Source organism: Biomphalaria glabrata, chromosome 4 (genome assembly GCF_947242115.1).
Source record: "Biomphalaria glabrata chromosome 4, xgBioGlab47.1, whole genome shotgun sequence".
In the NCBI taxonomy this organism is placed as follows: domain Eukaryota; kingdom Metazoa; phylum Mollusca; class Gastropoda; family Planorbidae; genus Biomphalaria; species Biomphalaria glabrata.
Genome location: NC_074714.1, coordinates 49,683,561 through 49,707,386, shown reverse-complemented (window position 1 = coordinate 49,707,386; position 23,826 = coordinate 49,683,561). Strand labels below are relative to the sequence as shown.

The 23,826-nt window shown below is 33.7% G+C and overlaps 1 protein-coding gene across 8 annotated transcripts in view; it reads left to right on the top strand.

The window, feature by feature from the left end:
• Nucleotides 1–23,826, top strand: part of LOC106052266 (muscle calcium channel subunit alpha-1-like) — a 114,089-nt gene that overhangs the window by 59,607 nt on the left and 30,656 nt on the right. For 7 of the 8 annotated variants that reach the window (XM_056028055.1, XM_056028053.1, XM_056028052.1 and 4 more), the window contains exons 3-25: nt 3,056–3,171; nt 3,459–3,611; nt 4,105–4,301; nt 4,979–5,082; nt 6,084–6,199; nt 7,952–8,008; nt 8,456–8,476; nt 12,248–12,335; nt 12,946–13,106; nt 14,085–14,310; nt 14,844–15,051; nt 15,426–15,546; nt 15,839–15,990; nt 16,700–16,803; nt 18,075–18,184; nt 18,568–18,775; nt 19,715–19,904; nt 20,378–20,484; nt 20,903–20,990; nt 21,188–21,295; nt 22,216–22,268; nt 22,542–22,688; nt 22,888–23,089. In XM_056028055.1, the coding sequence (XP_055884030.1) occupies nt 3,056–3,171; nt 3,459–3,611; nt 4,105–4,301; nt 4,979–5,082; nt 6,084–6,199; nt 7,952–8,008; nt 8,456–8,476; nt 12,248–12,335; nt 12,946–13,106; nt 14,085–14,310; nt 14,844–15,051; nt 15,426–15,546; nt 15,839–15,990; nt 16,700–16,803; nt 18,075–18,184; nt 18,568–18,775; nt 19,715–19,904; nt 20,378–20,484; nt 20,903–20,990; nt 21,188–21,295; nt 22,216–22,268; nt 22,542–22,688; nt 22,888–23,089 (3,037 nt within the window). The remainder of the gene's footprint in view (nt 1–3,055; nt 3,172–3,458; nt 3,612–4,104; nt 4,302–4,978; nt 5,083–6,083; nt 6,200–7,951; nt 8,009–8,455; nt 8,477–12,247; nt 12,336–12,945; nt 13,107–14,084; nt 14,311–14,843; nt 15,052–15,425; nt 15,547–15,838; nt 15,991–16,699; nt 16,804–18,074; nt 18,185–18,567; nt 18,776–19,714; nt 19,905–20,377; nt 20,485–20,902; nt 20,991–21,187; nt 21,296–22,215; nt 22,269–22,541; nt 22,689–22,887; nt 23,090–23,826) is intronic. The other variant, XM_056028057.1, reaches the window with a different exon arrangement.

The following is a 23,826-nucleotide window of genomic DNA, read 5'->3' as shown; positions in this document are numbered from 1 at the left end:
TTCCCAGCTGACAACTAGATAGATCCACGGAGGAAATGACGATCTGCTGTTTGAATGGTGTGGTTTAATGGTAGGAAAAAAAAATAAACACGTTTGGTATTCTTGTTCTGATTTATACACTTCCTCCTAGTTCCCGTTTATATTACGTTGAATATTTTATGAGTTTTGTTTTGTTTGTTTGTTACGTGGCTTTGTGTGTGTGTGGTGTGTGTGAGTGTGTGACACTGAGTGTGTTATAATGAAGCTGGGTACCACCTGATAACAGTAAACTATGAATCGCCGATTGTATGAAAGGTATTTAAAAAAATGATTTCAAAACTCCCTTCAGTTATTTTTAAAAGAGATAGGGCCTACCATAATTTGTACCGTTACAATGGACAGTGTAAAGGAGAAAGTCGGAATTCGCTCTGATTATAGAATTTTTACAAACTTCTCCAATTAGATTGTGGTCAGTGTCGAAGTCTGATAGATTTTGTCATCTTTAGACTGCGTTTTTACAAAAACTGCTACTTATTAAAAAAATATTTAAATAAAAAATAACACATTCATCTATAAACGTAGGGGGAAAGGGGGGGGGGATGAATTTATACGTGTCGTTTTCTTAAGTGCATAGAAGCAGGCTAATATCGCCTGGCCCTTGGGTCACCTCTTCGAGTAGCCGCCACTGTTCAACGGAGAGATCACCGTACCAGACCACAATCATTGAGGTCAGCCTATTAGAGTTTAAATCAGGGGCTGATTGTCGTACACGGCACAGGAATAATCATACATAGTGACCTCTTAATGTTTCATATTACTTCGTAACACAGACCAAAAAAAAATGTAAATGATTGTAAATCATTTTGTCTGATTTTAGATTCATCCGCTACTTATGTTTACACTTTGAGAATGGCTTCAATCTTGGGACTCGGTGACCTCTTCTGTTAGGTTCACAACGCTAATTCTATGATTAAAAAAAAAGAACAACTTTTCTTACGTTGTGTGTGAGCCACTTGGTTCCAGGACTAGGATGTACACAAGCCCACAGAAGTACCTTTAGAGGCACTCCCAGTGTTTGTTTAATTTACAGGCAGAGGTGGGTTAAATTGTGAACACTTCCAAACACACTGCTGACAGCTAAATTATCTTAGAGATAAACATTGACCACGTCATAGAATGCTGGGTTTACTTATGGATATAGTGTGAGGTCATAGCATTGACCAGCGACATGGACAGCTGGGTTTACTTTTGGATATAGTGTGTGGTCATAAGATTGACCAGTGACATAGACAGCTGGGTTTACTTATGAATAGTGTGAGTTCAGAACATTGACCAGTGACATAGACAATTGGGTTTACTTATGAATAGTGTGAATTCAGAACATTGACCAGTGACATCATAGACAATTGGGTTTACTTAAGGATTGTGTGAGGTCAGAACATTGACCAGTGACATCATAGACAGTTGGGTGTACTATTCTCCAGTCACAATAAATAAATGCTGGATAATGTCATGAGATCAAAACTTTGTAGAAAGACAATGTGGTCAAACTGCATTCAAGAAACACTTCTCCAAGTCTAGGATGTCTATGAATGTCAGTTCAAAGGACATGCTAGTAAAAACAAAAAACAACCTGCTCTGAATATTAAGCTTCTCTAGTCTGGCAACACTTTTTACCTGTGGGCTGTGGCCTGGTTGCTACCTGTTTGTCTTGGTGTGTGTGTGTGTGAGTGAAAGAATGTAGACATACATAATCCATTCCTTCTCTTTCCATGTTGGTATATCCTGAGCAATAAACAGCCAATGATTTAATACACTTCTGCTAGTCTGGCTTGATCTCTGGAGTGGGAATTTGAATTTTGTGTAAAATAAAAGATTTATTGAGAAACTGTTAGGCTAGAACTAAAGCCATGGACTTCATTGACTGGATGAAGCTAGGGATATAGATTGGCAACCAAGAATCTCAACAACTGACTTCCAATTACCAGCAAACTTTCATTGTTTCTTTCTCTATTTTACTATCCTTCTCCAGGGCCGGATTTACGTAAGTGGAGGCAGGATTTTTGTGGAGGTTCCTACACTTTTTAAAGCTTTAATAAAGATCTCCTAATGAATAATAATATTTAGATCTAAAAGCATCACATATTTTAGAAGAAAGAAAGAGAGTGCTTGTAAATTTATTATTTAAAAAAAAAATATTATTTCTTATCCATATTTTAGTTGCCAACTGTAAGATTTAAAGTATTTGTCAATAAAAATGCAAAAATGGTAAAGACGTGTCTGCTTGTAACAGCTCTAGATTTACCGCAGTGTCCTTATCCTCCACAAAAACTACAATCATCATCATCATCATTCCTTTTGGTTCCTCATGGAACATAGGGCCTTGACAAAAACACGCCACTCTCCACGGTCTCTTGCTAGTTTTTTGATGGTTTCCCAGCTCTTCCCGGTCCTCTCAGCTTCTTCAAGTACACTGCGTCGCCATGTTCTTTTTGGTCTTCCTCTGAGTCTTGTTCCCTGGGGGTTCCACTCTAAGGCCTGCCTAGCTCTGTGGCTGGTATCTTTTCTAAGGGTGTGACTAATCCATCTCCACTTCCTCTCTAAGACCTGCTTGTGTTTATTTCCAAGAGTGAAGATAAAAATGTACAAATAAAAATGACCCTCTGAAAATTTGATATTTTACAAAAATCTACAAGATTAATTGTTATGCTTCAAATTTCTTTTTTTTAAACCAATATTGTCATTATTATCATTAGCAAATGAGCTATTAGTACTAAGTAACTGCAACTTATGATAAGATCAAAGATTAGGATGTAAAACTTAAAGAGTCTGTTTAAGAATAAGAATGTGTTACATTAAAAAGGAATGGCATCTGCATTGTGCCTGAAATAGCTGTCAGTAATTCCATTATGTTGTAGATAGACAACGCTTTTTTCATTGTTTCTCTGTGACTTATGAATGTTGATGGCAATAATTTTTTAATCAGTATGTCAACTGCTTGTCCTATTGAATGCAATATATTTTTACTTTTTCAAAAGCTTTATACTATAGCTCTTCATCTTTCTTTTCTTTTCAGAATTATTAGTATACTTTTAAATTATCTCCCCTGGAATCAAAAATTGGGTTTTGATGTGAAAGCCCTAAGAGCATTCAGAGTATTGAGGCCTTTAAGACTGGTGTCTCGAGCCCCAAGTAAGTCTTCCTTATATCTTATGATACTTAAATTGAAACTTGAATTCTGTTTCAAATCATGACAACACTGTCTTCATATCTTCTAGCAGAATATATAGCTTTAATTAATGTTCTTTATAAAAAGAAAATAACATACAAAAGTTAATAAGTTGAACCAGTACCATTTAAAGACATTGACTCTCAGGGCATTAATATCATTTAATGACACTGGTTTAACCTATTCACTTTCAAATTATTATTTTTTAATTGATGCTCTAACAATTGGGAATGAAATATTATCTTGACAGGTCTTCAAGTGGTTTTAAATTCCATTCTACGTGCCATGGTTCCTTTGTTACATATAGCCCTACTTGTCATCTTTGTCATCATCATCTATGCCATCATCGGTCTTGAATTGTTTTGTGGGCATCTACATAATGCCTGCCTCAAACCAAATTCCAGTAAGTATACTTTCATGTTTGGTTTTATATCAGTTCCTTCTTGCTTTATTTTAACTGTCCATGTTTGCCTTGGATGGAGATGTACGCTGACAATAGTTTAACATATATGAGGCATTACAAAGACACCAAAACCCTTCTTCTTTTTTACAGTCTGGTCCATTGTCTTTTGTGGACATGTGAGAGGAGGGGACATCTTGGACTAGATATCCAAGCTGCTTTTGGGTGCTAAGCAAACAATTCTCCTAGTCTACATCAAGATTCGAACTCTAGCCTCTGTTAGGTTGCAAAGCAGTGAATCCCACTTAGCCATACAGTTCACATTGTTTTTTTTTTAAACTTAGGACTTGTCTTCTGCAGCCTTTTCTGACTAAGATTGCTATCTCATAGTCAACATGCTAAAGTTGGGAATTCAAAAAATTAAAAACTGCTTAACTCTATTGCTGCACCTATCTAAAGAATGCAAATAACTTCAAACATTCTTTTTATTTTTCAGCTGAGTTATATGAATATGGTGAAGGTGTACGCATCTGTGGGAAAGGTTACACATGTGAGGAAGGCGCACACTGCGATTTAAATGGTACCTATGAAGGTCCCAACTTTGGAATCACAAATTTTGATAATTTTGGTCTTGCCATGTTGACTGTCTTCCAGTGTATAACAATGGAGGGCTGGACCACTGTTATGTATGATGTGAGTTTGCTTTCTAAATTGATAAAAGATATTTAAATGAGATATAATACCTAAAACTTACTTTTATATATTTATATATATATATACATATTTGATGTATAATTCTCAAGTGCATTTTCTTGATAGTTGTTTTTTTTTCAACTCACAATGAAGAAAGCTATTTTAGTGCTGTCTGTCCATATGTCTTATTGAGATTCCGAAAACAAAAAGGGCTTTTTAAAAATCCAATTTCTATACTGATAATATTGTGCTTGAAATTGGGGCAACGTCTACTTTTGGTAGCACACTTATCTGTTTTAAATTTAACATGCATATTTTATGCATAGGTCTATTGTATGCACATAAATGTATACCATTTTTAAAACAAAGAAAATACATGTTCCTATTTCTTTTTCCTCAAAGATAAAATTTGGCACCTGTAATTAATTTTTTTTTTGAAAATAGATGCAAAGGGTTTTTTTTTATATAAAAAAATTAAATATCCATATTATATGTAAATATGTATTTACTATTTTAGTGAAAAAATATATTATTTAAGCTATAATCCAACCATCTTTAATCTTATTGGACTAGATAAAATTTCATATTTTTATTTTTGAAGTGAAAACCACATTGAAAATGTTTTAAGTCATGTCCTTGATGTATACAATACGCTTGTGTTTTTTTTCGTTGAGCAGGTTAGTCGTTCTCTTGGTTCTGAATGGCCATGGATCTATTTTGTTAGCCTCATCATCATTGGTTCATTCTTTGTCCTTAACCTTGTACTTGGTGTTCTCAGCGGGTGAGTATTCAGATCTAGTTCTCATCTCGTAGAGTTTGTATGTTTCATCAAATGTCTTCTTGTCAACAATAGCCCCACTAAACATAAGGGAAAAATACATGGTAATCAGACTTAAAATGAGAAGTTTTATTCATCTGAAACAATGAAAAATAATTAACTCTATTATTATCATTATTATTATCGCAATAGACCAAATTTATTACTAAGCAAATATGAGTATCACATTTAACCAAACGGGAATGCTAGTATTACAATAATTACTTTGGTCATTAAGCTATTTGAACTGTTGTGTCAAACTAAATATAGCTTATATGTGGAATTGTTTCTCTGTGATATGATATAATTTAGTTCTACGCTATATTTATTTATAACTTAATTCTACACTATATTTATATATAACTTAGTTCTTCACTATATTTATATATAACTTAGTTCTACACTATATTTATATATAACTTAGTTCTACACTATATTTATATATAACTTTGTTTCACACTATATTTTGTTATCATTTAAATAGGGAATCCAGTATCCAATAAAAACTTTGAAAGTATGAAATAATAATTAAGGTAATATCTTCGATTCTGAAGATTAAAGATGAGGGTAGTATTTCCAATGACTATGCAAACCCAGTTGTGACCTGCATATTTTGTCACATCTAATACTGACAAAGTCATTGTCTGGCGGCAGTCTTTTTAGGTTTTATCTCTTCACCCTAATCATTGGCCTCCTTCAGACTATGCTTCATCTCGTAGAACAATTGTCGATGTGATTTAAAGCCCTATTCTGGAGAGAGACGACCATCTGTCATTGCTTAAATTTTTTTTTGTTTAAATGAAATTGAAGAAATCCCTCACTATTTCAGAAACATTACCACTATTATTTAAACCTAACTTTTGGTGCAGGAAGAGTTGAGTGTATTGATTTCAATAATTCATTGATTAATGAATTAGCATCTGAAGAAGTTTAAGAGTTAACTATTTTTTTCATTTTGTTTTCAGTGAGTTTTCTAAAGAAAGAGAAAAAGCCAAAGCCAGAGGAGACTTTCAAAAATTAAGAGAGAAGCAACAGTTAGAGGAAGATCTGAGAGGCTATTTAGACTGGATCACTCAGGCAGGCAAGTCAGGAAGATAGATGAATTGTAATAACAATATTTACAGGAAGATAGATGACTTGTAATGACAATATTTACAGGAAGATAGATGACTTGTAATGACAATATTTACAGGAAGAAAGATGATTTGTAATGACAATATTTACAGGAAGAAAGATGACTCGTAATGACAATATTATAGGAAGAAAGATGACTTGTAATGACAATGTTTACAGGAAGAAAGATGACTCATAATGAAAATATTTACAGGAAGAAAGATGACTCATAATGACAATATTTACAGGAAGAAAGATGACTCATAATGACAATATTTACAGGAAGAAAGATGACTCATAATGACAATATTTACAGGAAGAAAGATGACTCATAATGACAATATTTACTTTGTTTTGGTTGATCCTCATAAAGAATTCTTTATATGCATTTCACTCCAGAACTAATGATGACCAATAGTACATGAATAAGCAACAACTTGGTAGGACAGCATAAGTCAATTATTGTCACAGCCTCGTTTGTCATTGAGTGTTATTCAAGAAAGTGAAAACACGAGCAAACCTCTGAGTAGAAAGCGGAAGTGAGAATTGCTAAACTTAATTTAAGTCAGTCGTCTTTGGTACTGGAGCAGTACCCTTTTTTCGTTACCCACTGTGATGCTGAAGTGAAGTATTATTATAGTTGTACTTACTGTTTGAAAATGAATGTCAAATGAGGATGTGACAACTATTCACTATGATTCAAAGGTTTGAGTCACTCTCTTCAAACGTAGCATTATTGAAGCTGACACCCTGTGTTCACTAAGTAAATTGGTTTAGAGTTGCTAGTCAACTGCTTTAGAGTTCATCAAGCTTCTTTAGGTTTAGCCATTTCTCTAATAGTTAAATAAGCTTCAGCTAGGTTTAGCCACATTATGAAGGCAAAGCATTAGATTTGACTATCAGAGGAGCCTTAACATTTCTTGACAAGTAAGGACTCTCTCCACCCCCCCACCCCCATCTTTACCATACAAAGACATCATTTCATCTGGCACACTAATATGCCATATTTAAGTCATAACACAGCAAAACTAAAAAGTGGTCCTTGAAGTGCTGCAACGTTTGGGTCGCCAGTTTCCTTTTTGCTTTTATTGGATGTATCATAAATGGCTATAAAGGAAAAATGACAGTTATTCATTTTATAGGAGATAGTGCTATATATTGATCCATACTGTTTGTTTTTTTAATTACCTTGATACAATTGATATTTACCTCATATCACTTTGTACCGTAAATGAACTTTATCAAAACTATTTCAATCTAGTAACTTAAGTGTTACCTATATAAAATAATTGCCTTACAGACAAGCTGAAATTGTTACTATTTTGTAATGGATATACATTCCTTCTGAATATTTGTTTTGAGATTTAACACTGTAAACATAAATATAATCATCATCATCATCATCAAACTCCATTTGAGTGAGGGCCTGAGAGGCTCAAATCCTCTCTTGCAAAAGCCCTGGACAGAAACCCAGCTGTCTTGCGTAGTGCATAAATGTCGCCATACAGGTAGAGAATTTTGGGTTTCCCAGACCTGTCGAGACGGAGATCAGCAAGTTTGGGGCAGTCAAACAGAATTTGAGGCACGGTTTCCTCTTCTTCCCCCCAGTAGTAGTAGTTCACTGTTTCTTCCTTGTAAACTTATGTTTCATCAATACTTTATTTTGAACTAAATCTAAACTATCATTTCAACTAATGTTGTACTTGTTCTGTTTCATTAGAGGACATTGACCCAGAAGTAGAGGATGAGGCTGAAGAGGGTGCTACACCAAGACACTGTAAGTCGATTCTTCATTAGATTTAATATTCATTCTATAAGAGTTATAGACCTACTGCTTTACTTAAATACATGCACCTTGTGTGTGTTGTTTTTACATCTAGAACAGGGCTTTCTGAAGATTTCTGAACACATTTCCTTTTCTGTAAAAACTAACATTGCTATTGTTATGACATTTGACTTACAATTTTTGTTTGTGTATATTTGATTTTACATACATTTTAATGTGTGAGTTTGAATATATATGCTTGTACTAACATCCATGTCACTAACTCCCTGTTTTGGCTAAGTTCATCAGTAAATCTCAAGTTTTCAGGTGGAAAATTGTTTTGCTTAATATTTTAGAGACTCCAAATATATAGACATGACTGCGCCAACCAGTGATTAGACTGAACATTCAGGTTGGTGTCAGCCTGATTGACATTCTTTTTCCTTTACTCATTTTAAGCTTGCTGGAAGTTTTCATTTGGTAAGTTATTGGATTCAGCGCTGTATATGGATGTAGGTATACAAGTAGATATTTGCTGCATTCTTTGACTCAATGGGTACATCAGGTCGTCTTTAAACATCTAAGGCACTGGGTCAATGAGTCATTGGAAGTGGATCTTAGGCTATCAGAACTGTAATGAATGCTTGGTGAGGTGATTTCTGGATGCTCGTATCCTGTCCAAAATGCCAAGTCTATTATTTTTTTACATCTAATATGTGATATATTGTCTGGGCAACTAAGAATTAATGTCACTTAATTTTATTTTTTTTATTGACCTAACATAGTAATGATGTCCTAGCTTTCTTTATGTAAATGAGAGATATAGGCCTACCTAAGTTTTAACACTATGAGATAATGGCCTACTTGATGGGTTGCAAGTCAGGAAGATTTTAAACAGTATGACGAAGGGATCCACCTGGGTTGATAATTAAATATTGAAATGTTCACAAATTTAAAAAATTCACTGAAATCAATTTCCAAAAAAAAAATCTTCCAAGTTATTCCTCTTACCCTGATTTTAAAATGTTCTGTGGGCCGTAATTACTAAATGAAACCTTATTAAAAATGCATCCATTTCAATTTGGACTTGATGGAGTAGGAAACAAGCATCCATCCAAGTCAAACATCTTTCTTTCAAGGTTTACATTTGCCTGTTATAAATAGCATCAGCGACTTCATTATACTTTTGCATGTCAAATACCTCAAGAAATTGTCCACTTAAGTCATGCTCATCATTTAATAAACTTATTTGTAAATGTCTTGACAAACTGACTGCTATGTTCTACAATCGGCATAGCTCTAGAGCCTGTCAACCACAGCCTGCTGCCAATATTTTTTTTTCCCTGCTATATTTTCCAAACATTTGGTTCAAGCCTGTTGGCGCATTTTGCATTTACATATCATACAGGTGCAGCTTCTGGCATAATAGGAATTTTTTTTTTAAATTTTGGACCTCAACACAAGTTAAATCAATGGATACTATTTTGGGAGATTGTATTTTGGCTTTGTTTACCTTTTTCGTTTACCCTTATAGGCAGGGGTCATAATGTCTTATCATTGATTCATAAAGTTTTGTCTATATTTCAAATACCTAGCATTGTTTCTATAAATATCTTCAGCATTACAATCATATATTGTAAAATAAGAAGTTCTTAGGATATTCTTTAAAGAAATATTGCTGAAAGTCTAATTGAAAGGTCACACAATTTTTACTTTAAATATAAGGAAAAATATCTCTAAAGATCAGAAACTTTAAAACATTTTTTTTCCCATTTACTTGAATAGTTCAAAGCTGGTCATCACTAATCACTATGCCTTCCATCAGGTGATCTGTTCAATAGTTTCATCAAAATAAAATGTCTGTTAGCTCTTTTCTTTTGTCTCCATCCCCCACCCCCACCCTGAAAAAAAAAAGGAATGAAATTTCCTATCAGCATGTAAAATACTAGCCTTTTTTTAGACCCAGTGGTGATGCATTGGCCCAAAATAATACAGAAAGGGGTTCCAAAAGTAAATGAAAACAGGCTTTTTAGTTACTTGTGTAGAAATACATTTTAGGTTTTCCAAAGGTGAGAGAAAACAAAGGCTTTTTTGACTAAAGTGCCGTCACTAGACAAAGACAACAAAATATTGTCAAATGTATCACATTGGCCTATTTTCTTTTAGTCATTGCCATCTCATCTGTTTATTAACCCTTCACTTTATGATTGCCCAACTTACCAGATATGAAGAGCTTTAGAAGAAGAAAAAAATATCAGTGTTTTGTTTCCTTGCCCTGATCTATTTATGTTCCACTTTTTAGCAAAGTTTTATTGACACCAGCAGGTCATGTCACCTAGTCAAACTATTAGGACAAACTATAACATGAATGAATCTATATCTCATTGTGTCTACAATGCCTCTCCTCATACCTACCAGATCCCGTCTATGGCCATAGAATGAGCTGTGTATTCCCCAATCTAATCAGGTTGATTGTTGATATTAGTCTGATATAATGTTTTGTATAGATATCAAGCCACTACCTGTTGTCTATATAAATTAGAATCTCTAATAAATAATGTGTTTTCATTTTTAGGATTAGCTCTTTTTTTCAACTTTGGTAAAAAACAAATGTACTTGTAGGTTAAAAACCTTACTAGCATGTTGCCTTGGTGATTATAAGGCCTGGCCTGCTCATAAAATATATAATTTATCCACTAGCACAAGGTACTGTGTCGATTTTGTGACATAATTGAGTTGTTCTCTTAGACTTTTTCAGGCTGTTAGCAATCATTGTTCTTGACTAGGTGATTGTAGATGTAGCATTAAATTATTTTATTTATAGTTCTAGACTGAAATAAACTTTGGTAATATTAATATTTTGTAGCCACACAGCTGTGATGTTATATTGTGCTAGTAGACTGACTGCAAAAATGTAAAACGTCTAGGGCCTACATCTGCTCTTAGTTTTAGAGACAAGATCAAAGTGCAGAGCTAGACAAAGAATCCACCCCTAAGCCTAGAGTTAGGCTAAGACTTCATTAGTTTTAGAGACTCAAGATCAAAGTGCAGAGCTAGACAAAGAATCCACCCCTAAGCCTAGAGTTAGGCTAAGACTTCATTAGTTTTAGAGACTCAAGATCAAAGTGCAGAGCTAGACAAAGAATCCACCCCTAAGCCTAGAGTTAGACTATGACTTCATTCCTAAGACCAGAGCTAGATTAGAGACTCCACCCTTAAGCCCAGAGCTAGAGACTCCATCTCTAAGCTCAGAGCTAGGCTAAGACTCCACTTCTAAGCCCAGAGCTAGGCTAAGATTCCACTCCTAAGCCCAGAGCTAGGCTAAGACTTCACTTCTAAGCCCAGAACTAGGCTAAGACTCCACTGCTATGCCAAGAGCTAGGCTAAGACTCCACTCCTAAGCCCAGTAAAAGTAATAATATATATGTAATAATATAAATGTGGATTTGGGCTTAATAAAAAAAAACTTAGATTATTCTATCATTGCTCAATATATCAAGTAAAATATACTTCTAAGCTAGTCCATAAAAAATGAAGCATCTTCATAATGATTAATACTTATTAATTCTGTGTTGATTGTTCTAACATAAGGGTAAAAAAAAAAATCATAAAAAATCTGGTTTTAATAAAAGTACAGGCTAAATTAAAATCCATCTAAAAAAAATTAAACTTAATTATGTAATGTGAGGTAACATCTCAGAAAGCAGCAGAGCTTTTAAAAATTGAAATGATTAATTGAATGAATCATTGTGAGGTAGTTCTGTTTTCATAATCCTTTAAAAACAAGACTATTATAAGGTCTTGCTGGAAGTAAACCAAAAGATAGAAGGAATAGGCAGGTGTCTCACACACACAATCTCATGGCTCATCAATATATTTATACACTACAAGAAAAGCTGGGTTTTTTTTTTCTTCTTTTATTATTCTGATTTGATTAATTTTCTTTTGCAAGTGGACTTCTCATAAATATAGGATAAAATATATGATAACATTTCCATTGTTCATATTATTGTATATTTATAGTTAAAGAGTTTTTCAGTTTGAGCAACTTTCAATAAAGTTTCTGAAATATTTTTATAACATTGGAAAGTCCTTTAATTTTTACTAATCCTTAATTTTGTATGTTTCTAATTTTATGTCTAGTTCTATTTTGTATCTTATTTCCTTGACTTTGTCATGTGACCTTAAGGCAGCATGTTTGATGTTTGTCAACCAGAAGTGGATAATGACTTGTTACATTTGCCTCCTCAGCCAAAATTGTCAGTGAAATAGATTCAGAAGAGAAAGTGGAAGAGGGAGAAACTGTTGAAATCCAGCAGACGTGGTTTCAACAAAAGAGGTAAATGTGTTATATATATATTTGTGTGTGTGTCTATCTCTCTGTGTCTCTCTGTCTGTGTGTGTGTGTGTTCATGAATTGTGTGGCTCATATTTGTTGGAATGAAAATAAGTTGTTTTTTTTTTCCCAAAACTTGGATCTTGGAGGATAAACCAACATTCCTCAGACACCTCTAACACTGCTTCCCATGTAACAGTAGCTGTTGTTCTAGTTGCTCCACCAAACAAAGATCCTTGCTGGAGGTTTGCTCTATAACACTGTGTTCACAGTCGGATTAAATCCCATTGGGGTGTTCAGCAGCTTGAAACGCTCATACTGCCAGGAACCTAAAAATGAGCTATTTCACTTTTAGTTAAGCATTACAGGGCATAGACTGTGAAGAAGTATGATCTGTTTTAGACAAAGAGATTAATCAAAGAGTAAAAGACGACTGTAGGTTTTAGCATTCAAATAAGTTTGGTTCATATAAAATTATTCTAAAAACAATAAATCTTGCATGTATGAAGTAATAGTTAGCTACTGTTTTTGTAATGTATACAAGATACATGTTTTTAATCCTACTATAAATAACAGATACATGTGGGTGTTTTTTTTTTTTTTTTTTCATTAGATTATATCTTCAGAAGTTAAACAGAAGGTACAGGCGCTTCTGTCGTAAAATTGTCAAGTCTCAAGCATTCTACTGGGCTGTGATTGTGCTTGTCTTTCTGAACACAATAGTCTTGACGTCAGAGCATTATGGACAACCAGAATGGCTGGACAACTTTCAGGGTACACATTTTTATAGATACACATTTTCAGTTTCACAATTTCTAGATAATGCAGCTTGAAAAAAAAAAAAAAAATTATTACTTATGGTAAAAGTTTTTAAATTTTGTTTTCGTTACGAAGAAAACTAGTAAACATCTCTGTATTTCAGTAAAATAAAGTTTAAAGCCAATTTGTTCATATTCAGCTTTTCTTATTCTTTTTATTGATTTAATCTAAACATTATTTCTCATTGTGAAACAATTCCAATCTGTGCAGTTTTCTTTTTTATACAATTATTTTAGATTCATTTTTTCTGTCTACCAACAAATATAACATGTTTGATGTAATGACTTTGTAATCCGCTAGAACTGAAGAATATTTGGGCAGTTAAATATTGGTAAAAACCTGTGTAGCATGACCAAGTTTCTAAATGAGCTGAGAAGAAATGTATGCATTGTTGAACTGAAGTTAAGCAACAAAATTGCTTCGGGGCTCAACAAATATTATAAATAGTTTAGCTTGTGAAGTTAAATAATTGTTTCTTTGGATAGCAATCTAATCGATGTATTTGATAAATGAAATAAGTGGCACAGTTTATCAGATGGCTAGTGGGCCAGGGATAGCTTCTTAAACATGTGATATAGGTCTCAGAACTGAATTCAAAGTCTGCTAACTGTCAGCCTCAGGTCTGAAACTGTAGGTTTGGACAACATTTTTTTTTTTAAGAACTGTAGATTATTTTACAAAGTACCTAAAACAGTTAAATAATAGACCAGGAATAATTAATCACAATTTAATGTGAAAAAATTGATGTTTAGTTCTTGTGAAAGAGTTAATGTTAAGTTCATGTGAAAGAATTGATGTATAGCTCATGTGAAAGAATTGATGTATAGCTCATGTGAAAGACTAGCTATTTGATGATTTGTACAGCATGTAGATAGTTTCAAACTTGTTATCAACTCTTGTGTTGCCAACTCTTGTGTTGCCTTTATTTCACAGCTATTGCCAATCTCTTCTTTGTTGTCCTCTTCACATTTGAAATGGTGGTCAAGATGTACTCGCTGGGCTTTCAAGGCTACTTTGTGTCCCTCTTCAACCGCTTTGACAGCTTTGTGGTGGTCTGCAGTATTCTGGAAGTCATATTGATGTACACCGACGTCTTTCCCCCTCTGGGTATCTCTGTGCTCAGATGTGCTCGCCTTCTCAGGGTATTCAAGGCCACAAGGTGACCCATTTGTTTTATCTTTTTTTTTTATTATTAGAACAGCTTGATCTTTTTTTATTATTATACTTGAAATAGGCTGGAACCTAAACAAAACTTCTAAGCATCTATATTAACAAATCCAATGAAATAAGATGAAATGAAAATTTTAAAACATTAATGCATGCAAAAGAAAGAATTTAAAAATAAAGTCTTGTATTTTTTTTTCTTACATATTGGTTATTTTAAAACATTATTCAATAAAACAATGGACAATAAAAAGATCAAACTGATATTCTTAGATACTGATCCTTACTAAGAAAATGTTAAACTATTACTTGGAAAAACAGAATAGACAATAAAAAGATCAAACTGATATTCTTAGATACTGATCCTTACTAAGAAAATGTTAAACTGTTACTTTCAAAAACAGAATAGACAATAAAAAGTTCAAACTGATATTTTTAGATACTGATATTCACTAAGAAAATGTTAAACTGTTACTTTCAAAAAACAGAATGGAATAAAAAAAAAACTCTTTCTTCTCTTTATTTCAGATACTGGTCCTCACTAAGAAACTTGGTGGCCTCACTCTTGAACAGTATGCGCTCAATCGCCAGTTTGTTGTTGCTGCTTTTTCTATTCATTGTCATCTTTGCCCTACTGGGAATGCAGCTCTTTGGAGGCAAGTTCAATTTTGACGATGGCGACAAGCCAAGAAGTAATTTTGATGCCTTTTGGCCTGCACTGCTTACTGTATTTCAGGTAACAAGATTCATTGATTTTTTGTATATCCTTTTCAAAAGTTTTTTCTCTAAAAAAAAATAGACATGCATAAGTCAATGTAGCATATTCTATGTTGTATATATTGCAAAATATAATTTAGAATGTAATGCCTATAAAGCAAAGCATTGCTTGTAAAACTTTAAGCCAACTTCTTGTGGAAATTTGTGTAACATTTGTTGTAAATGTCAATAAACCTAAGTTGTTTTTTTTACTTCATTTAAACAAACATTGTGAGCCGAATTTTTTAAAAATGTTTTTAATACTAAATAGTGAGAGTCAGCACTATATGCAATTATAATTTTTCTTTAAGTTTCTTGCATTTTTCATTTTTTTTTTTTAATTTTCTTTTTAAGATTTTAACTGGTGAGGATTGGAATGTAGTCATGTACAATGGAATACGATCCTACGGAGGTACCAGTTCTCCTGAAGTTATGGTTTGTCTTTATTTTGTGGTACTCTACATTGTAGGTAACTGTATCCTTTCACCAAACAAAACAATTTCTTTCAGCTAACACTGTAATTTGTTTTGGAAGTAATGCTAAAGTAGACATACCAAAACACTTAATTAGCTTGTTAGCAATAACTCCATTTTTAGACAGAAAAAGGCTTTGAATATTAGCCATTGTCTAGGACTTTGCTTGCATGCCTTTTAATGACCCACCACTGAATAGATCTAGGAATCAAAATTTAGACAAGATCTGCCAATTGTATCTTTATAAAAAAAATCCTTTGCAGTCAATTGTTGATATTTCTTAACTTCAAAAAGATATTCTCCTAAATGTGTTCTTGGCCATTGCTGTGGATAATTTAGCTGATGCACAGAGTTTAACAGAAATTGAGGAGGAGAAGAAAGAGGAGAAAGAAAGAACAAGGTCACTCAGGAGGTCAAAAAGTAGAAGTCCCAACAAGGAGCAAGAGGTATGGAGTTTTCACTTGCTAGTGATTTAGAGTTCCCTGAATAGAAAGATTTTTGAAACATAGCCACAGAAAGCCTTGGGTTTCAAATTGCTGTTTTTGAATTTACTTTTTTTTCAGAGATTCAAAACTGTTTTTAACTGTGGTTTAAGTTTTTTTACAGTAAAATATTTTTTTTACTGAATCTGTTCTATCTAATAATAATTATTTTGAGATAAATATTAGAAAATTTATACCATTTCTTATAAGGATTAAGATATAAGAAAATCGAAACACCATGAGTAAAACTTTAGAAACACTTCAGGACAAAAGAATAAAAAGTAAAGTTGCAATAATACATAGAAACACTGAACCATAATTTACAAATAGAAAAACGAAACCTACCCAGAAAGATGCAAAGATAAAGGCACATTTCTTTTTCCATATGCTAGGACAAATTCATGCAGTGCTCATTTTTCCCTAGTGCCATTAGAGAATGGAATGGGTTGCCTGAATCAGCCAGGAAAACCAACGACTTACCAGAGTTTAAGTCACTGATCAACATGCATGACTAGATTGAAAAATGAAATGAGTAGGATGTAATTATCTTCTATTTTGAAGTAACGTCTGTAAGATACACTCCTGATTGTGCTGTTTATTTAACATAATAAACAACTTGAAAAATATGTTTTGTTTTGTCTAATGCACAATTGCTGTATGTTTTGTTCAACAGGGTGGAGAAGAGGAAGGTCTTGATGTGAATGGTAATGATAATGCTGAGACGGCAGAGAAAGAGTCCAATCATTTGAGCAGACAGCCAAGCTCCAGAAGCAGAAGGTAAACATCTGGTCTGCATTTAGTTTGATCTACACCATTAAAAAACAAGGAGATATAGTATTCTTAAAGTATTTCTGTTGCTTATGGGTTCAAATACGTTTTTCTGTCTGATGTTGGATTACAAGAGGATAATAAAATGTTTGCAAAAATAGTTGTAAGTAAGGACTGTTTAAAGAAAGACACGCAATCAGATGGACTAGCAGTTACTCTGTATTATTATAATTACTTTTATATAGCGCTACTTTCATGCTTATAGTGTGCTCAGAGCACTTTTGGTCCAATCTCATTTGTGGACCAGTGGGGGGGGGGGGGGGGGAGTGTCTAGGAGTTGTTTTGCCGTGCTGCTTTTAGGCGCTCAGTAAACACAACTCTGCCTGAGTCTAGTGTCGAACCTCGAGCCCCCTTCTAGGTAGCCAAGCCAAGCCAAGTTCAAGCGCTCTTAGCCTCTCGACCACGCTTGTGGATTATAAATGTAGATGTTTACACTTGCATGCTGACTTCTGCACTCAAATATTCAAACAAAATGAAAATGTCATTAAATGAAGAAAAAAACAAAGTCGTACTATCATCCATACAGTTGACCCTTGGGAGTCTGACACTTTTTAATCCAATGATGACTTGGCACATGCATGTTTTGATGTGCAAGTCTCGCCTCTTGTGCGCTTCTTGCATTGTTTATTTGTGATACATTCTTGATTGTCTTTGTGTGATTATTAATATTCAGTTTACCTGACATATTTGTTTTAGTGTTGATGTTTTTGTTGCGTCTTGTAGAATGGCAAGTTGCAGACATAAACATAAAACATTTTCTGTTTCTGAAACATGGGAAATTGTTAAGAGATAAGGCTGTAGTAAAACTCCCACTGCCCTTTCTTTGATTTATGCCATCTGGCAACCTAACGGCATCTGGCAACCTACTGGCATCTGGCAACCTACCGTTAACCGTTTATGACATTATAAAAAATAGGAAGAAAAAAGAACATCAAATCTATTGAAGACCTTACCAAGACAAAAACAAAAAGTTAACTGTACTATCATTGCAGACTTAAACTGGCTCAATTTCTGTCCTTTTTTTCTTAAAAGATTTTCCACTACAACTAATATATAACTGTTGATTCTGTGTTTTTGATGGGGGCACACACAGTCCTATATTAGTTAACAGAGCGATATTAATGAAATTATTATTATTATTAATGTGTGATTTCAGATTATTTTGTTTTATTTTAGTTAAGTACTCAAATGTCTGATGAAGTCGTGTTTATCAATTTCAGGTCACAAAGGCAGGACAGTATTCATAGCGACCATCATGTCCGTCTTGACCTTAGCCCTGATCACGCTTTATCTGGAGAGTACAGAAACAGTCATAAAGTGCCACTAAGAGGTATGTACATATTTGTTAGGGCCCTAAAGTAGTTGTCTTGCTTGGCTAAAAATAAGAGAGATTTAGTTTTCATTTCTTCATAAACGTTGGTGTATAAATTTGAATCACAAAGTATGATTGATTTGGAGTACATCTTTTAAATCTAGTTTATATACAGATTTAGATACCCAGATCTACTTGAAATTTAGTCACAAAAGTGATCCATTAATATCTTCATATTATATTTTTTTAGTTTATTTTTTCTTGATTTTAAATATTGATCTTATTTCCTACTATAGATTAAATTAGTAGTAAAATTGTGTTCCCCTTTGTATTTCATTGTTATCAGTTTTAGTTTTATTTTTAATTTCAAATAAATGCATAAGTTTGAATTGTTGCTGCAGATGATGAAGAAGAAAATGAGGGAACAGATGAGGAGGAAGAGGAAACAGAGGGCACTGGAACTGAGGATGGGGAAGGAGAGGAAGATGAAGAGGATGATGAAGCGCCCTCATCAGCACGACCTAGACGCATGTCTGAGCTACACATATCCTCCAAGATAAAACCCATTCCCCCTTTCTCTTCTCTGTTTTTGTTCTCTCCTACAAACAAGTAAGGAAACAGTTTTAAGTCTTTTACTCTTGCTACAACTTTGTCTATCAGGCTCTCTGCAAACACTGCTCAACATGAAACAACTACCTCAAGAACTTGACAACATGGGATTAAAAATTATCTAATACTTTGATGATCAATAAATTAGCAGCCAAAACTGTACAATAGGCAGCATGATACACTAACTGCAAATGTTTCACTGTGCATAACCATGCTGACAAACTCAAATCTAGTGGTCTCTCTCTCATTCTGGACTCATAAAGCTTCATTCTGGTTTCCCTATACCAGACTGACTGTGGACTAACAGTGCCAGACTGATTCTGTGACTCTGACACACTGTCTTTATCTAGGGTTTATCATGGCCTTCTCGAAAAATCACAGAAAATGTCAGTCCTGATCCTATAACCATATCACATGTGATTTACATGTGGATAACTCATACCAGCATACTGTGGTCCATTCATTGTCCCTTGACACAGTTGACTGCTAGCAACGTGCCACATGTATAAGATGATTGCAAACATCATTAACCCTAAAATTATAAAAATATGTTAATTAATGTTTCTATTGTAGGATAACATTTTATACATTACAATCAATCAGGCACACTTAGACACCCATTCATTAGCCAATACCAATTAATAAAAATGAACACAGTAAGAAATTGTTTTTTGTTTTTGTTAGTCTTTCAATGAGTAACACTTGATGTTGAGTAAATCAAAATGTTCATGGGCTTCAACTCACTTTATGTAACATTCAATGAATTTTGATTTTATGTTTACATTATCTGATAGTTTCTTTTGTATGCCATTTTTTGTTTTATTAGTAATTACCCCCAGCATTTGTACATCAGCTTCAAATTAAATCTATCATTAAAACCTTGGAGTATATTAAATAATTTCTTGCCATCATTATTACAAAATGTGTATCTTGTTTCAGATTCCGCATCATCTGTCACAGAATCTGCAACCACTCCTACTTTGGAAACTTCATCCTTGTCTGCATCCTTATTTCTAGTGCTAGCTTGGCAGCTGAGGATCCCCTGAATGCAACCTCAGAAAGGAATGAGATCCTGAACAAGTTTGACTATGTCTTCACTGCAATCTTCTCCATTGAAATCATTATCAAAGTAATTCACAACCTTCCATGTTGTCATTATGTTGAGTTAGTTAGTAAACATCATATTATATTAATAGCTGGTGCCAGAATAGGTAGCAAACATTATATAAATAATAGGTGTCAGGACATTAGCTAAGAGTGACTTATAGCAGTGCCCATGTTTAGGGCTGTGAGATGCTCTTCTATGAAGTAGGCGCCTGTATATGTCTGTACATACGAATGTACTACTTGCTTGCACTGGTATACAATTTATCAGAGCAAGTATTGTTTTAAACTTGGTGGCTAACTTTTTGTTTGTACATTCAATGATAACCTCCTACTTTATGCTATTTTGAGGTAACCTATCAAAATTCCTTGAATGTTGTTATTCTTTGGTCAATGGGTTTAATATATTTCATGAGCTCATTGTTTTTTGTTCTGCTTGATTCCATCATGTTTTGTTTTTCTATGAAGTATGAATTCACTTTTTTGTCCCCATCTCAGGTGGTCACCGATGGCCTCATGTTACACAAGGGAGCATTCTGTCGCAACATGTTTAATATTTTAGATATAGCTGTTGTTGCCGTCTCATTGATATCCTTCCCAATAAGGTTTGTGGTTTGATAATAAGCGTAAAAAAAAAATAATTCTCCTGTGTTTTACTATTTGATAAGTTCAAAGCTTACAGATAGTTTGCTTAACAAATGTTTCTTCTCAAATTAATATTTAAAATGCATTCTTATTTGCAGTTAATAGTGTCGTGCTGTTATATTTAGTTAAAGAGGAAAATATAATTTTTTTAATAATTTGAAATAAATAGTGTTAGAATGTTAAAAGTGACTGATATGTCAGGTACACATAATAGTGGAATGTAAGTAGTTGTGTATAAAAATAGTGAAAGAACACAAGTAGTAGCAGAATACTAATGGGAAAGTAGTAGAATTTAAATAATTAAGAAATATTTTTTTAAATTATCCCCATGTTCATTGTTTTTTTTCAATGTACAAACTTATTTTTCTGTATTTACAGATCAGACAAACTAAATGTAGTCAAAATTTTGAGAGTGTTACGTGTGCTCAGGCCACTTCGAGCAATCAATCGAGCCAAAGGGCTAAAGGTATGAAGATTTTTTTAAAATATGAAATGTTAGGAAATCTTTTTATTAAAAAAAAAAAAAAACTTAACATCAACTCTTTTAGAGATAAACATGAATATTATTTGGTTGGACTTTTAAAAAAAAAAGATTTTTCAATACTGTCTTTAGCTTGTTCTCTTCACTGTTTAGGTTCAAACTTTTCCTTGTCTGCTCCCCAGCATGTCGTCCAGTGTGTGATTGTGGCCCTGAAAACTATCTACAACATCATGCTGGTCACATTTCTGCTCAACTTCATGTTCTCTGTCATGGGGGTGCAACTCTTCAAGGTAAGCTCTTCTTTTTACTTGGGTTAATGTGGGGGGACACGCTGGCTGAGTCATTAAGGGCATGGCTTCCGAACCTGAGTTTTTTTTTATTTTAGTTTAGGAAAGTAATGGCTGTTGGACATTGTGCTAGCCACATAACAACATGATCATTAATCATTGGCCTTAACATCTTCTGCCCTATAGATCGCAGTGTCTGAAATGGAAATTTATTTTTTTAATGTTAGTGTATATATTGGATTATTTTTGAGTTGCTTTCATACATTCGGTCATTTGGGCAGGTTTGAACTAAAGTAGCTTCACATACACAATAAAAAAAAGAGCAGTTCTTAAAAATGGAATCTTGTACTTTTTGATATGTCAGTTTCAAAAAAACATATTGGGACAAATTTGTAAATTTTTTAAATTTAAAGCTGCGGATTTGATTGTGAAAATTGCTTAGTAAGTTAGTACTAACAGATTTTTTTTCTGTACACCACAAATGGGAGTATTAGTAATAGCTAAGTGGTGAATCAGTCAAGGCCCCTGGATTTATCTTTATAATTATCACTGTGATTTCACATTCTTGTCAATGTTCAGATTCAAGTTCTTATTTTACGGATTGAGTTTGAAAGGTTTAGACTTCTATCTACTCAATACTGCATCACTTCATTGTATAGCTCATGTGTGTGTGCTGAGATTTTAATCAACAAATATTCAAATGCTTCAACTCTTAAAGAAATACACCAGAGTTAGCAACAGTGTTAACATTTTAGAATACAAGCTTTTGACTTTGATAGCTATCTAATCATGTAATATATAGTCAACTTTGAGAGATAGTTCATGGTCTACCAAAAAAAAAAGGGGGAAATAGGGTTGTGTATTAAAGTTAGACTAATTATTTATTTGTTGTTATTCTAATTGTGTCCATTTTTATCTTGCAGGGTATGTTCTCAAAGTGCACGGATGAATCAAAGCTGACAGAGGAAGAATGCAAGTAAGCAACTGGTCTGAGTGTGTGTTTTGTAGTAAACAATGGTCTGAGTGTGTGTTTTGTAGTAAACAATGGTCTGAGTGTGTGTTTTGTTGTAAACGATGGTCTGAGTGTGTGTTTTATAGTAAACAATGATCTAGTAACATTAGTCTCAAATAATTATTGGATAGACTTAGTTTTTGAAAGCCATGCTTGAAATTTTCTTTCCAATTTAAAAGAAACGAGCATTTAAAAGCCGTTTGTCATTTAAAAAATTTTTCTAATTATTTCTCTTAGGGGTCAGTTCATCACCTACGAACCAGGCAACATAAAAGAACCAAAACTTGAAGACCGCAAGTGGGAAAAGAATGACTTCAACTTTGACGATGTGACAAATGGGATGTTGACTTTGTTTACAGTCTCCACGTTTGAAGGCTGGCCAGAGTAAGACGAGATGATATAACACTTTGGTTACAATTCAATGTAGTCTCTATGTGTTAAGTAGTAAATGCAACTTTTTAACTTCACTGCTCTGATACAGTTCTGTTGTTTTGTCCCTAGCTTGTTGTACACATCCAAGTGCAATGTAGTCTGCTACTTTTAACTTCACTGCTCTGATACAGTTCTGTTGTTTTGTCCCTAGCTTGCTGTACACATCCATAGATTCTAATGAGGAAGGGAAAGGACCTATTCAGAATTCCAAACCTGCGATGGCCATCTTCTACTTTATTTTCATCATCGTTATAGCTTTCTTCATGATGAACATCTTTGTGGGTTTTGTGATCGTGACATTTCAGAATGAAGGAGAACAGGAGTATAAAAATTGTGAGCTGGATAAAAATCAGGTAATCAAAGAATACAATGGGGTCACTCCTCGTCTCTCTAGATTTTGAATGTCAAGTTTATGTCCATCATTGAAAACTAATTAAGTTCAACAGTGATGTGCTGGTCAGTAGTGAAAGTCATTCTTTTAAAATGTATTAACTAGCAGACAGTTAACCCTTGGCCATTGAAACATCATCTGCCCTATAAATTGCAAGGTCTGAAAGTGAAACTTTTTTGTTTTACTAGACAGGTGACTTTGCACAGTTGTAAACCAAATGAACTTTCAAGTCTAACATACTTCTAACAGTAATCATTTTAGTATAATGAAGGTTGGACATATTGAAGAGGAGCACTATCTAATTTCCTACAAATTCAAAGATGGCTATTAATTCCATTCTTGAAAGGCCAACCACACACAAGGCTGCATTTGTTCTTAGTTTTCAAACTTCTCTTAGTTTTCAAACTTCTCTTAGTTCTTAGCTTATGCTTATCTTCTTTGCCTCATGTCTTGTAAAAGAAAAACACTCCATGATTAACAATGAAGGGCTGGCATTTCCCAGTCATGAGTGTTAATACCAAACTCCCTTAGGGTGCTCTTGAGGGGATGTTTATATTTCTTGTTTTGACCCTTTGCGACTGCTTTCAAGCACTTGAATGATAAAGAAAGTTGATAACAGAAAAGCTTATATAGTAGAACTAGAGTGTCAGAGATTAAGACAATGGATTTACTTTATTTTATTCTGTATGCTTAGATCTA